Genomic DNA, 13,760 nt, shown 5'->3' with positions numbered 1-13,760 from the left:
AAAAATTGAGAATTCGACTCTCTTAACCTAAGTGGAAGTTAACAAAATATATTATAAACTACAAAACTATTAATCCAACTATTCTATCAAAGGAATAAATTTAGTAAAAAATATAAGTAGGCTAAATTGATTTTTCCCCACATAAATTTTTTTGTATAAGAATACATATAATTTTCTTAAAATTTCGGGGGACATAAATCAACAACTTTTATGCCTATGCATGCTGTTTCTAATTATTTATTTTTCAATATGCATGCTTTAAAAAAAAATTGGTTTCTCAGTAATAGTTTAAAAAAATGAAATTATATTATTTGAATATGTTTTGAAAATCTCAATATATTCATAGGTTAAAAAAATTTTCTGTAAAAGAAAAGAACTCTAGCTTAATTACATACATCTCAAGATAATATTCATGTCCCCCTTGCAACTAAATTTATGTTAATAATCAAAAGTCCAACTAGTTAGAAGTTTTCTTCGTTTTTTTTTTTTTATATATATATATAATACTGTAAATAATTAATTAGTTTGCTTTAAAATTAACTTTTTAACTTACTAGTTAAATTAACTAAAAAAAAATGAAATTTTCAAGTTTGTATTTCTGCAACGTCTCAATGGTTTAATTTTATATACATAGGTTTAAGAAATTCAAATTGTAAAACAAAAAAAAATCAATATTCAACATAATATTAAATTAGAATTTATTTATAAATTAAATGAAAATAACATTTTAACAAACCATAAAACAATTTTTTTGTGATGTTAAAACATTACTATAATATTATTATCTATATCAAGTATTGAAATCAATTGTACCCATATTATTAAACGCCATTTTCTTCAATTTTATACAATTTTATGAAAATTAATAATATTAAAAAGCATGTATTTATATAATATGATGTCCTAGCAATATATAATTTACATGTTACAATATTAATAAAATAAGGACAATTAAAGTCTCTACAAAAAAATCAGATCTATTGTATTTTTTAATGATAGAACAACAAGAAATTTATTATTTAGATAAGATTAATATTGTAGTAAACAAATTTTATAAACAGATTAAAATATTTAATAAAAATAATAATATTAATAATAATAATTTGTTATAATATATAGTAATTATTAATTCACAACCTATGAATAACTATCAGTTGAGAATTATTTATAATTAAATTTTTCGATTTTTAAATCACATAAAATTATAACTAAAAATCTCATATTAATTTACGTTTGGAAGTTATAATATAATTTTAAATAATTTAAAACATAATTTTATACATAAACTTATGTAACTTTAACTTAAAAAAATTATTAACAATATACTAACTTAGAAAAATCACTTCGAAGTTTTAAGAATTTTATTTAGATATCAAAATTATACTGAAAAACATAAACTTCACCAAATTAGGACAAAAATTTAATTTTTAATTTTTTAAAAACTACTTTTTTTGACAGTCTTGAAAAAGTATACAAATGGAGGGATAATATTATTATTTTTATTTTTTAAACAATAAATGAAATTTTTATGAAATAGAAATATGTACACATAAGCATAAAACTGAAAATGTATACCAGTTAATTGGTCAAAATCAACCAAATATTTAAAGCATGTTACTGAAATCATATTCAGCAACAAAATAAAAATATTATTATATATCGTTGTTGCTTACAACTCATCTTTTTTGCCTAAAATATCATCATCATCATCATCATCATCATCATCATCTTCTTCACTCTAAAAATAAAATAAAATAATAATTAGAAGTTAAATTCGATAAATTGGAAAAAATTGAATATACAATTACCGATGAAGCTGATTTTTCTTGTTTTCCACCAGACTCAATAAACTTGATAATGGCATCTTGTGTTCTTTCTCCTTTGTATTCAATAGCCTATAATAAAATAATAAAGTTATCATTTTAATTAAAATTAGCCAATATAAAATATTTTATACTTTAATAAGTAATTTAAATATATTGTATTTATAATAAAAACATTTTATAAAAGGTACAAAAATTAACTAAGAGATATTGTACATTTCTTCCAGAAAGTATTAAAAATATTAAGAAGAGTCTTATACAATCAGTTATTTTATATATTAAACAATTTAATTTATTCAAAACTCAATCCAACCCAATCATCTATAGTAGTAGAATACTAAAGCTATATTAACCTTAAATAATTACATTACCTACTAGTATATACAGTTTTTTTAGAATTTCAGGACAATAAGGGTTATTAAGGGTTTTGAGTAGTGGGAAAAATGAGATTTTTACCTCTAAAAAAAAAAAAAAAAAATTCTCATATCTAAAGTTTTCAGGAAATACAGCACTTGCATAATTTTAATAATATTAATTTTGGTAGATAAATAGTTATTAACAACTCACACACAATCTAAATTTAAAGATGTAACATTGGTTGTACACCCATTTTTTCTCCTCATTTTCATCAGTAAAAGCCATTAAGTAATCAACAAATTAAACTATTGTTGAGCTTTAAATGTTTAATGTCTTATAATAATGATTTATTTGACAATAATAAATATTATTTATAATATATATAAAAAATAACTAATGTGCACTTAAACATACAAGTATACTAAAAAGTTGTTGCTACAACTTATATATGAAAATTTTACTAGACAATAATTAATATTAAAAATATTAAACTAAGGAAAACAGTGGATTGAAGAGCCTTTTAACAATAAAAAAAAAAAAGAAAATAACATTTTTAACAATTAATGAAGTAAATTTTTTTAGAAAACAGTAGATATTTTTTAATGAACCATAAATATGTAAATCTTGTAAAAGTATTTCTACTTCAAAATTTGTGGAATTTAGAAGACATTTATAAAATATTGGATGAAATAAACAAAACTTAAAAATAACATTTTAAGTAAAGTAATGTTCAACTAAAATTATAATGATAAGATTAAAGAAAAAATACATACTTCAACATTTTCCCCTTTAGGATATAATGTAAGAGTAGGGAAACTTGAAATTTTGGTATGTTCGAGTTCATTTAGAGTAGCATCCATCTTAGCAATCACAATATCATCATTTTCACCAAAGTATTCACCAATCTAATAAAAAGGTATAAATTTTAGGAAATAAAGTAATTTTACTTAAAATTACTTTAAAGTAATTGTTAATAATTATTTTACTTTTTCATAAATTGGAACAAGTTGTTTACAGTGTCCACACCATGGAGCATAAAATTCTACAAGAACATTTTTAGATTTGTCTAAGGCTACTTCATCAAAGTTTGAAGCAGTCAATGTCCAAACTGGTGTTTTGTTCCAATCTTCAGGTAAGTCCTCAGATAGAAGATGTTGCTAAAATATATATAAAACCTTTTTTTAATTTTAAAAAATATATAATTTATTGTAACAATACTACTAAAATAGATTGATAATATTGATTATCCATTCAATAATTAAAAAATGTAAAATACCTTAACTTTTCCAGCTACAAAATCTGAGACAAACTTCCTAACATTATCACTAGATAATTCTGGGGATTCTGGTTTGTACTTTGTCATGTCATCTTCAAGTTTTATAGCTCTCATGCTAGGAACTTCACTTTTCTTCATACCAAAGAATTCTAAAATTCTTCCATGTTCTTCTTCATCAGCATTGATAGAAACGAATACAATCTAAGCACAAATATATTTCAAGTTTAAAGTTTAGTAATTTATTAAGTAATCAATAAATTAAAAAACTATTTAAAATTATAATTAATCTAACCTTTCCTCTAAATTCAGAAGCTACAGGCTTAATATCTTCTATATATTTATCAAAATGGCCTTCTTTTTTGGACATAAAGATTAATAAGTGACTCTTAATTTGACCACCAAATATTTTTTGAGCAGTTTCTTGATTAAATTCAATTACTGGTGGTAAGGAATGAACAAAAACGAATTTCTTCACATCTTCAATATTCTTAAGATCTTGGTCAAACACAACTTCTTTTTCATCAAACTAAAGATAATTTCAGAGTTTAAAACAATTTACATTAAAATTTTTTTTTTTTTTAACAACTTACATTTTTATAAAGAACTAATTTTTCTTTATGTTTAAGATTAGGGAATTTAGAGTAATCAGACACAAAACCAAATTGATGTTCATCAATAGAATCAGCAATATCGTTAAATAATTTTGCTGCTTCAGATTCAGTATTTTCAAAGTATCCAATAACAACAACATCTTGGCTGCTAATAAATTCTTTTTGTTCTTCTTCTGATGATAAAGTTTTGGCTGCTGCTCCTGATTTCTTAGTAACCCATTGAATTATAAGATCTTTAGTTCTTCCTCCTAAAAAATTAATGATGACAAGATTTATTATAAATTATAAATTTATAAAATAAACTAGGATATATGTATACTATATATATATATATATATTTTATTTTTATATACCAGTATAATCAATTGGATTGCCATTTTTAAAGAATTTCAATGTTGGGTAACCACGAACTCCAAACTGTTCAGCTAATTTTTCTTCTAATGTAGCATCTACCTTTGCTAATTTAATGGATCCACTGGCTTTCAACTCTTTGGCAGCACTTGCATACTCAGGAGCCAATGTTTTGCAATGTCCACACCATGGTGCATCTAAATAAGAATATTTATTTGATATTTAAAACAGTAATAAACATATTATACATAAAACATTAAAGGTTTATACTAAAATATTAGAGGTATCAGGACAAAGTATGAAAATTTTTCGAGTAAACATAAATGATTTATATTATGATCATTTTTCATTAATCAAAACGTGATTACATAATGATATTTTTGACAATGAACTGGACAATTTTAATATCCATTGTTTTGATAGAAATCTTAAAACAAAATTTGACAAGAGAAGTGGGTGGTGTAATTATTTTTGCTATTAAAAAATGATTTAAAACAAAAAGTGGTACCTATTAATTCAGTAGAGCAAGATTTATTCCACATAAAAATTAAAAAGAGTTTATTAATTGAACAAATTATTTTCTCAGAAAGATATTCAGTGCTTTAATAGCATTTTATAATGCAATAAAATTTTTTTTAAATAAATACATGCCAAAAACGTAATTCCAAAAATATTCAACATTCTGCATGGATTAATTTAGTACTATGTTTAGTTATTTGAGAAAAAAATTGCTTACAAAAAGTATAAGGAGTCAAATAGTATTAATGATTACACCATATTTTCTTATTTAGAGATCATTGTAAAATAAAAACTAAAATTTGTTATAAAGAATACTTAGAATAAACCCAAAATTATTTTTAATTTAATATGCGTTATATTTGAAAATTTATTAATAATCAAAAAAGAATGAACTTTTTGCGTTTATTGTTATCTTTCCAAAAAAGCTAATGATTAATTTTTTTTGGTATATTCATTACCAAAAAATTGGCATAAAAATTGTATTGAGTTATCTTTTGGTAATAATAGTATCCTAATGATTGACAATAAGTTTTCTATGGCTGATACTGAATCTGTCTTTGCTTTGGATTTGTCACTACTCTTTGAATTATTTTATTTAATTGGTCACTAGATTCAGATTTTTTTTCATAAAACTTCAAATATCATTTTTTTGACACCAATATAGAAGAATGGTGAACGATCCTTAGTAATTAACTATCGCCCTGTTTCTAAATTGAGTACCTAGCCTTAACTTTTAGAAAAATGAATATACATAGATTATCAAAAGTGATTAAAAATATACTTGTTAGAGAACAACACGGATTCTATAAAAAAATAAGTTGATTGAAACCAACTTTCATTTTAGTATTGTACTATAAATATTTGATTGATAATGTTAGTAAAGAATCTAAGGTAGATACAATCTATACTAATTAAAAAAAAGTGTTTGATTTTGTTAAACACTCAATCCTATTAAGTTTAGTTTTTATCAACTTTAAATATTTATTATTTGCTGATGATCTTAAACTCTTTATGATTATTAAGAATTAAGGTGATCAAGTATTTATTCAAAATTTGAACCGATTTTTTTATTGGTCTAATCATAATGGATAAAAAATTAGTAGTGATAAATGTAAGTATATGGCTTTGATAAAATACATAATCCTTTAATTGAAGAATACATGAATAATCATACATTAGAAAAAGTATTTAACATAAAAGATTTAGATATAATACTATTATAATATTTATTCTTTGGTGCTCATATTAATAAAATATGTGCTAAAGCTTTTAGAAATTTGGGATTTATTAATGTAATTGTAAATAATATAATCAGGTACATTATTTAAAGACACTTTATTATACATAAGTACATTCTAGTCTAAAATTTGGATCTATTATTTGAAACCTTACAAAAGTAGGTCAAGTTGATAAAATTGAAAAAATTCAATGTTTTTAAGTATTATAGCACAAAAAATTGTCATGACTGCTGAATGTATCAAGATTATATGGTAATATTGTAGCTTTAAAATCTAAACATAATTATATTGACATATTCTCTGTATATAAAATTTTAAATTGCTATGTTGGTAACCCAGATCTGTTAAAAAATATATCATTTCATGTTCTACGAATTAATACATGGAATTATAAAACTTTTAATACTAAACCTCAAGTCAAACATTTTTTTCTAAGTGTAGAGTATAGTAGTATAGAATATTAATATTATGTAACAAGTTAAAAAATTTTGATTTTCAAAATGATAACCAATTAAGATATTGTAGTTTAAGTTTAGTTAAGTTTAGATATTTCAGTTAAGAAAAATTATAATTTGTATAAATTTAAATTGTTTATTTAATTTTTCAGTTAAATTACTAAATAAATAAATATTGGTTATAATTATTAAACACTAATTATAATAATGAACAAAATAAAAATAATTATATAATAAATTTTTCTATTTTATTGTGTCCATTTAAACAGGTATATTTCAGCAAACTTTAGATTCAATTATCAATTTGTTGAACTTTTTTTTTTTAAGTTTTTGCCTCCTTTGATGACAGATTAAAGTATATATTTTATTATTTATCACTAATAATAAATAAAAATAATACATTTTATTTTTTCAAAATTTTGAAATAACTATTAGCATTTACTTTACCAAAAACTTTTATTGGTCAATAACAAGTTTAGAACAAGTACTGATCAAGTTACTAACATTTTAATACATTGAGTAGGTATGTAACTATAGAGCTTTCAATTTATAAAAAAACAATATTCACAAAAATATTTATTTCAAAAAGACCCTAGGTTCGATTGATAGCATAATACAGGCATACTGAGCACATTTCATCAGTGCAGGCTTTTAGAAATATTTATCTAATTATCTATGGATATGGATTATTTATGAGATTCTTTTTATTTAAACTACTCAAATATACAAAGAATTTTATAATTATTTTTACCAGAATTGATGAATAAAATTTTTCAAGGGATAAGATGACACCAATTTTATTTTAGACCAAAGTTAACATTTTTATGAAACGATGGAATATTAAAAAATTATACATTAAGTATTTTTGTGTAATTAATACTTTAATAACATTATTAATACAACTAATAATGATTGCAAAAAGTTAGTTTTTTTTTAGTTTTGTATTATTTCTATAATTCCCATTTTCTTTTCTACTTTTAATGTTTAGATTATAGAGTAGTTTAAAAATATAAATATTTTTAAACTATTCATAAGAATTACTAAATATTGTTAATTTGATTATTAATATTTCCCATAAAACCTAACCATCACTGGAAATAGTATTATACTTAAACATTTTATTTATATCATTATTCAACAAAATCATTAAATAATTTGTGTATAAATTAAATTGTATAGCACGCTTTGATCAAAAAATTTTACTAATGTAATATTGTATTAAACTAATTTATTAATTTATTAGACACAAAAAAAATTATGAAACTAATAAATGTACTACATATATTTATACATAGCTACATATCAACACAATATTTTACTATTAAGAAAATTATTTAATTCCTATTTAAAAATATTTTACCAATATTAGAAATTCCAGTATTGTTAATATATTTTATTATTGTAAATCATAAGTTACAATAATTATTAGAATTACTTAGAAACCATTATGAAGAAGGGGTTGGATTTCTAACCTTTAAAGTTTAAACAATAATCAGAAATTAAATGATTATTTTATACTTACAGAACTCAACAAGCACAAACTGATTCGATGAGATTACATTATCAAAATTATTTTTATTCAGTACTAAAACTTCTTCATCAGTTTCCACTTTGGCTTCTTCTTTAACACCGGCATCTGCATTTATAAGTTCAAATAAAAACAGGGAACAAAAAATTGCATGCAAGATCATCATCGTGCCTAATATTGCACTATCTAACGACGGGTAAGTAAAAATGACACGAATTTTAACGTTACTGTGGTTAAATAAGAAAATTGGTGGTACGAAATGAGTACTTCAACTTGAGTGTTACCGTTAACACACACACGCCGAAAGGAAATGTGCGGGTAGCTGATAAAATTTGATGATGTAAACAAAATCTTAGGAAGCCTAGCTCGTGGTAGCCTATCATTGGTCCGTTCAGTACAACAGCGATTGTTCATAATTATTCTCTCTCTTTCTATCCTTGTCTTTCGTCTAATGTCATCGTTGTTACATACGTGGAAAATATTATTCTAATTTTGTCAAATTATTACATATCATATAGCTATAATTTTTCATTTACCCTAATTATTTTCAAAATTTTAATATGATCGTGGCTTAATACAATTTGTTGTAATAACGTGTAAAAAACTGTTTCGAGTTTCATGTGAAAGCACGGCATCTAACACCTGTAGACACCACGTATCCATTTATTTACATTTTATACTTTAGCACCTATTACCACGTACATAGAATTTTAATTTTTGGATTTCCTATGAATTTACAATAAATGCTTGTCATTTTTTCCAATAATGTATTTTACTAATTTGAAAATCTTTACTTATTTGTGATAATAATTTATAAAATTATATTTTTAATTAAATTTAATATTATCAACATTGCAGTAAACTTATAATCCTATGGCCTTAATAATTTGCATTGTATTGATAATTTTAATTAAGTTTAATAAATAATTAAACAAAATTATATTAATTAAGCAAAAATATATTAATATTATAAATGACTTAAGTAAATAAGTGATCCGTTATTTATGTTCATTTTCTACAGTTATAAAAGAAGATCTTGAAGAAATAATAAGACATGGCTTAAAATTAAAAAAAAAATTTTAGCAGAAAAAAAAACGTTTGACATGTCTTACAATACAGTCACCTAGACCTTCGGAATCCATTTGCCCGAATTACTTAAACCTCCATGACATTAGGTCAACTAGATTTTAAAACTCAACAATATTAAAATCCCACTTCATCTAAATCGTTTTATTTTTTGCTGAATATCATAAAAACATAACGTGTTACAATTATTTTAATTAATCATTAATATATAGGTTTACTAATATTATATATATATATAAATATTTTAATTCTCGCCGCTACCTCGTCAATTAAATCTCTATCCAAAGATATATTAGGTGTCTAGCAGGTACGTTACCCTTGTTTTTGCATCGAAATAAAACATTAGTATTTAACTCCATATTTAAAAATCGGATATTTTCGTTGTTACCCGAGATTTCAATTGGAATTCCATAGCATAATGATTGTAAAAAATAGATTTAAATTTAAATTATTTACTCTGACCAAACAATTACATAAAATTTTTCTTAGTTATTTTTCATAAAAGACAGTAAGTATTTAAGATCTGAACTACCCAATTAATGTCAAAGGTTATAAAATTCCCACACTGCTCAAAAAACGGCAACATATTTCACAAATTAATAACTCATATATTCAATCAGTTCTTGAATATATCCACAACTTACACCGTTAATTAAGATATATACAAAATAAAATTATTTTTTCGAACCCAACCCGCATACAGTTAAAATTGGACAAATAAATTATTTTTTATGAAAAAAAATGTGTTGCCGAATAACCAAAAGAATAATACAAACTAAAACGATTAGAAGTAAAAAAATAATAATATTTCTAGTATCTTATCGTTTTTTTATTAATTGTAAAGTATGTAATTAAATTTAAAAAGTTAATTTATAAGTCTTATATTTAGCTTATCAAAGAAAATTTTATATAAATAATTTACATACTTATTAAATTTTATTCTCATGTTAATTTTAAATTTTATGTTTCTGTAAATATCTTATTTCTTTGATTTCAGAGAAATAGAGCTATTTTTTTTAGAAATAATTAGCTTACATTTACTACAAATTTTCAGATAGGTAGCATAATGTTATATCATTATACTAGCTAAGTGTATTCATCTTATAAGATTTTTAAACAATAAAAAATAATAATGAGAATATTTCTGTCATGTGTCTAATTTTAAAATATAGAAGTGTTCCCTTAAATAGTTAACAAAATTAACTTTTCCCCAAAGATGAAGAATAAATTCTTCAATAAATGCATATCTATGCGTACCTATTTTTTAAAGGAATATATTACAGTCTATAAGAAAAAATAACCATTTTTTTTAACTGTTCAGGTGTTATTAGAATACAATTATTTAGCCATTTATTCATTTTTAAGTTCAAAGTAATATTATATTATTAACCAAATAATACAAGTGGTAAATTTCTTTTTTCTAAAGACACGATTTTTTTGATTGCGTACTGTATAAAATCTATTTGATTTATGCAACTATTAATTAGAAAAATAAATAAATTTTAATATGATGTGTTTTTTTTTTTCTATGAATGCTCAATCTCAGCTCTCGCTGGACTGATTTTGATGAAAAATATGTCAAAAGATCACAAATCGTATATAGCCAAAGAGATTACCCTCAAAATTTCAAAAAAATTCCCTCGTTTCCCGTAAACGGGGGAAATTCCCCAAAAAATTAAAAATTAAAAAATCGCTAATTTTTGACATTTTTAAATTTTTTTTACTTAAAATTGCCATAACTTTTTTAAAAATTATCAAATCAATATAATTTTTTTTGTATAGATGCATGATGTATTTACCTATCATTTGGTATTTTTTTTTTCATATCTGACCCTTTACCTGTCCATAGGGGAGGATTTAAAATGACAGCTTTTTCACAAAAAATTGACTTTTTCAACTTAAATTTTGAAAGTGTTCCGGAAAGTCTGACACTTTTATACATATCTTAAATTAAAGCTAATGTAATTTACTTTATTATGAAAAAAAAAAAATTTCGGACTTTATTTTATCTTCACAGTGAAAATGGCTACCAAATGCTATTATTGTGTGAAAATTCTCGATTTTATTTTTAGCTTCGATGCGAAGCTGAGAAGGTATTAATTTTACTATGATGTGTTTTTTTTTTATTTTTTTATTTTTTTTTTTTTGTCTGTGAACGCTCAATCTCAGCTCTCGCTGGACCGATTTTGATGAACAATATGTCAAAAGATTACAAATCGTATCTAGTCGAAGACATTACCCTCAAAAATTGAAAAAAAATTCCCTCGTTCTCCGTAAACGGGGGAAATACCCCAAAAAATTACAAATTTAAAAATCGCTATTTTTCGATATTTTTTCATTTTTTTTTACTTAAAATTGCCATAACTCTTTTAAAAATGATCGAATCAATATAATTTTTTTTTTATAGATACCTTAGATATTTACCTATCATTTTATATATTTTTGTGAACATTTGACCCTTTAACAGCCCACAGGAAGGGGTTTCAAAATGGTAACTTTTTTACAAAAAATTAACTTTTTCAACTTAACTTTTGAAAATGTTCCGGAAAGACTGACACTTTTATATATATATTAAATTAAAGATAATGTAATATACTTTAAATTTAAAAAAAAAAATTTGACCTCTGGACTTGTCTTCATGGTGAAAATGACTACCGTATGCAAAAATATGCTATTTTTGTGAAAAAATTCTTGATATTATATTTTACATTTTTTAACATTATGTTGCTATAACTTTTTAAAAAATGCATGAATCAACTTTATTCTTTAATGATAAATACTTTATATATACTTCTTTCATTCGACATACTTTTTTTTAAAATCGGACCATTTCCCTTTATACAGGGGGGGTGCAAACCTTTTAAAATGCGTATAGAAAGTTGAACTTTTTCAACTTAACTTTTGAAAATGTTCCGGAAAGACTGACAATTTTATATATACCTTAAATTAAAGCTAATGTAATATACTTTAATTTGAAAAAAAAAAATTTGACCTCTGGACTTGTCTTCATGGTGAAAATGACTACCGTATGCAAAAATATGCTATTTTTGTGAAAAAATTCTTGATATTATATTTTACATTTTTTAACATTATGATGCTATAACTTTTTAAAAAATGCATGAATCAATTCTATTCTTTAACAATAAATACTTTATATATACCTCTTTCATTTGACATACTTTTTTTTTAAATCAGACCATTTCCCTATATTTAAGGAGGGTTTAAATCTAAAAAATGCATGTAGAAAGTAGAACTTTTTCAACTTAACTTTTGAAAATGTTCTGGAAAGACTGAAACTTTTATATATATCTTAAATTAAGGTTTATGTAATATACTTTAATTAAAAAAAAAAAAATTTGACCTCTGGACTTATCTTCGTGGTGAAAACGGACATCAAATTTAAAGAAAAACGTACGATTTTCGTGAAAAAATTCTCGATTTTATATTTTATATTATTAAATTTATATTGCTACAACTTTTTCAAAAATGAACAAATCAACATAATTTTTTTTTATACTAAAACCTTAGATATTTCCCTTTTATTTGATTTCATTTTTTTGAAAATTTAACACTTAACTAAGATTTTTTTTAACTTAAAAATGCTATAACTTTTCGAAAAATGTAACTATAAGAACAAATTTTTTTTTCTTAGTACATTATAAGTACTTCTTTCATTTAACATACTTTTAATTTAAATTGGACAATTACTTTTTTACAGGGTGCGTTCAAAACTTGAAACATACGTAAAAAAAGTAGAACTTTTTCAACTTAACTTTGTGAACATTTTCCGGAATTACTGCGTCCTTTAAACATATATAAAATTAAAGCTTATGTCATGTACTATAAAATGAAAAAAAATTTGTCCCGACGACTTATTTTCTATGCGCAAATGGCTACCGTATTCAAAAATATGCTATTTTTGTGTTAAAATTCTGTGTTATGTATTTTAAAATATCTTACTAGGGGAATACACTAACTTTCATGAATATTATATAATTTAATTGACATAGAATAAAGTTCATAAGACAGAAGATGTTAAACTTATTAAAAATTTTTTGCTTTTTTTAAGTCGAAAAAGTAACTTTAAAATTTGACATAACTTATATTGACAACTAATCATGGAACGAAACGACGAACAGGTTACCGAATTGGTAACACTTGTGCCTTTCACTGTTGGGTACGAGGTTCGAATCCACCTAAAGCAATTTATACTATTTTCCGAAAAGTTATAGCATTATTAAGGTAAAAATATAAAAAAAAATTATTTTACAAAAATCGTAATTTTTTATTAACTTTGATATCTATTTTCACCGCGATGACCGGAGGTCAAATTTTTTTTTCCATAATAAAGTATATTACATTACCTTTAATTTAAGATATATATAAAAGTGTCAGACCATCCGGAACCACTTTCAAAAGTTAAGTTGAAAAAGTTCTACTTTCTACATGCATTTTTAGCTTCGATGCGAAGCTGAGAAGGTATTGGTTTTACTAAGATGTGTTTTTTTTTTTTTTT

General features: G+C 23.1%; 1 protein-coding gene across 2 annotated transcripts; it reads right to left on the bottom strand.

Moving 5' to 3' along the window:
* Positions 1-681: 681 nt before the first annotated feature.
* On the bottom strand, positions 682-8,474 carry LOC126897052 (protein disulfide-isomerase). 2 transcript variants are annotated; one of them, XM_050670431.1, is made up of 9 exons: positions 8,153-8,474; positions 4,421-4,615; positions 4,047-4,315; positions 3,749-3,982; positions 3,457-3,657; positions 3,167-3,337; positions 2,954-3,085; positions 1,803-1,895; positions 682-1,738 (listed from the first exon to the last, which is right to left on the bottom strand). In XM_050670431.1, the coding sequence occupies exons 1-9, from the start codon at positions 8,322-8,324 to the stop codon at positions 1,670-1,672; spliced, it is 1,536 nt and encodes a 511-aa protein (XP_050526388.1). In that variant the 5' UTR covers positions 8,325-8,474; the 3' UTR covers positions 682-1,669. The 2 variants fall into 2 exon arrangements, with proteins under 2 accessions (XP_050526388.1, XP_050526389.1); XM_050670432.1 differs by having other exon boundaries at positions 1,809-1,895.
* Positions 8,475-13,760: the final 5,286 nt, after the last annotated feature.

Source organism: Daktulosphaira vitifoliae, unplaced genomic scaffold (assembly GCF_025091365.1).
Source record: "Daktulosphaira vitifoliae isolate Bord-2020 unplaced genomic scaffold, ASM2509136v1 Scaffold_1, whole genome shotgun sequence".
Classification (NCBI taxonomy): Eukaryota; Metazoa; Arthropoda; class Insecta; order Hemiptera; family Phylloxeridae; genus Daktulosphaira; species Daktulosphaira vitifoliae.
This window is presented reverse-complemented; position numbering and strand designations above follow the sequence as displayed.

What these genes read in the sequence shown, in the direction of transcription:
- LOC126897052 (XM_050670431.1), bottom strand. Translation starts at nt 8,324, where the DNA reads ATGATGATCTTGCATGCAATTTTTTGTTCCCTGTTTTTATTTGAACTT. An exon ending in GTTTGTGCTTGTTGAGTTCT is followed by an intron (nt 4,616 to 8,152) that starts GTAAGTATAAAA and finishes ATTCTTATTTAG; the next exon opens with ATGCACCATGGTGTGGACAT. An exon ending in AATTAGTTCTTTATAAAAAT is followed by an intron (nt 3,983 to 4,046) that starts GTAAGTTGTTAA and finishes AATTATCTTTAG; the next exon opens with TTTGATGAAAAAGAAGTTGT.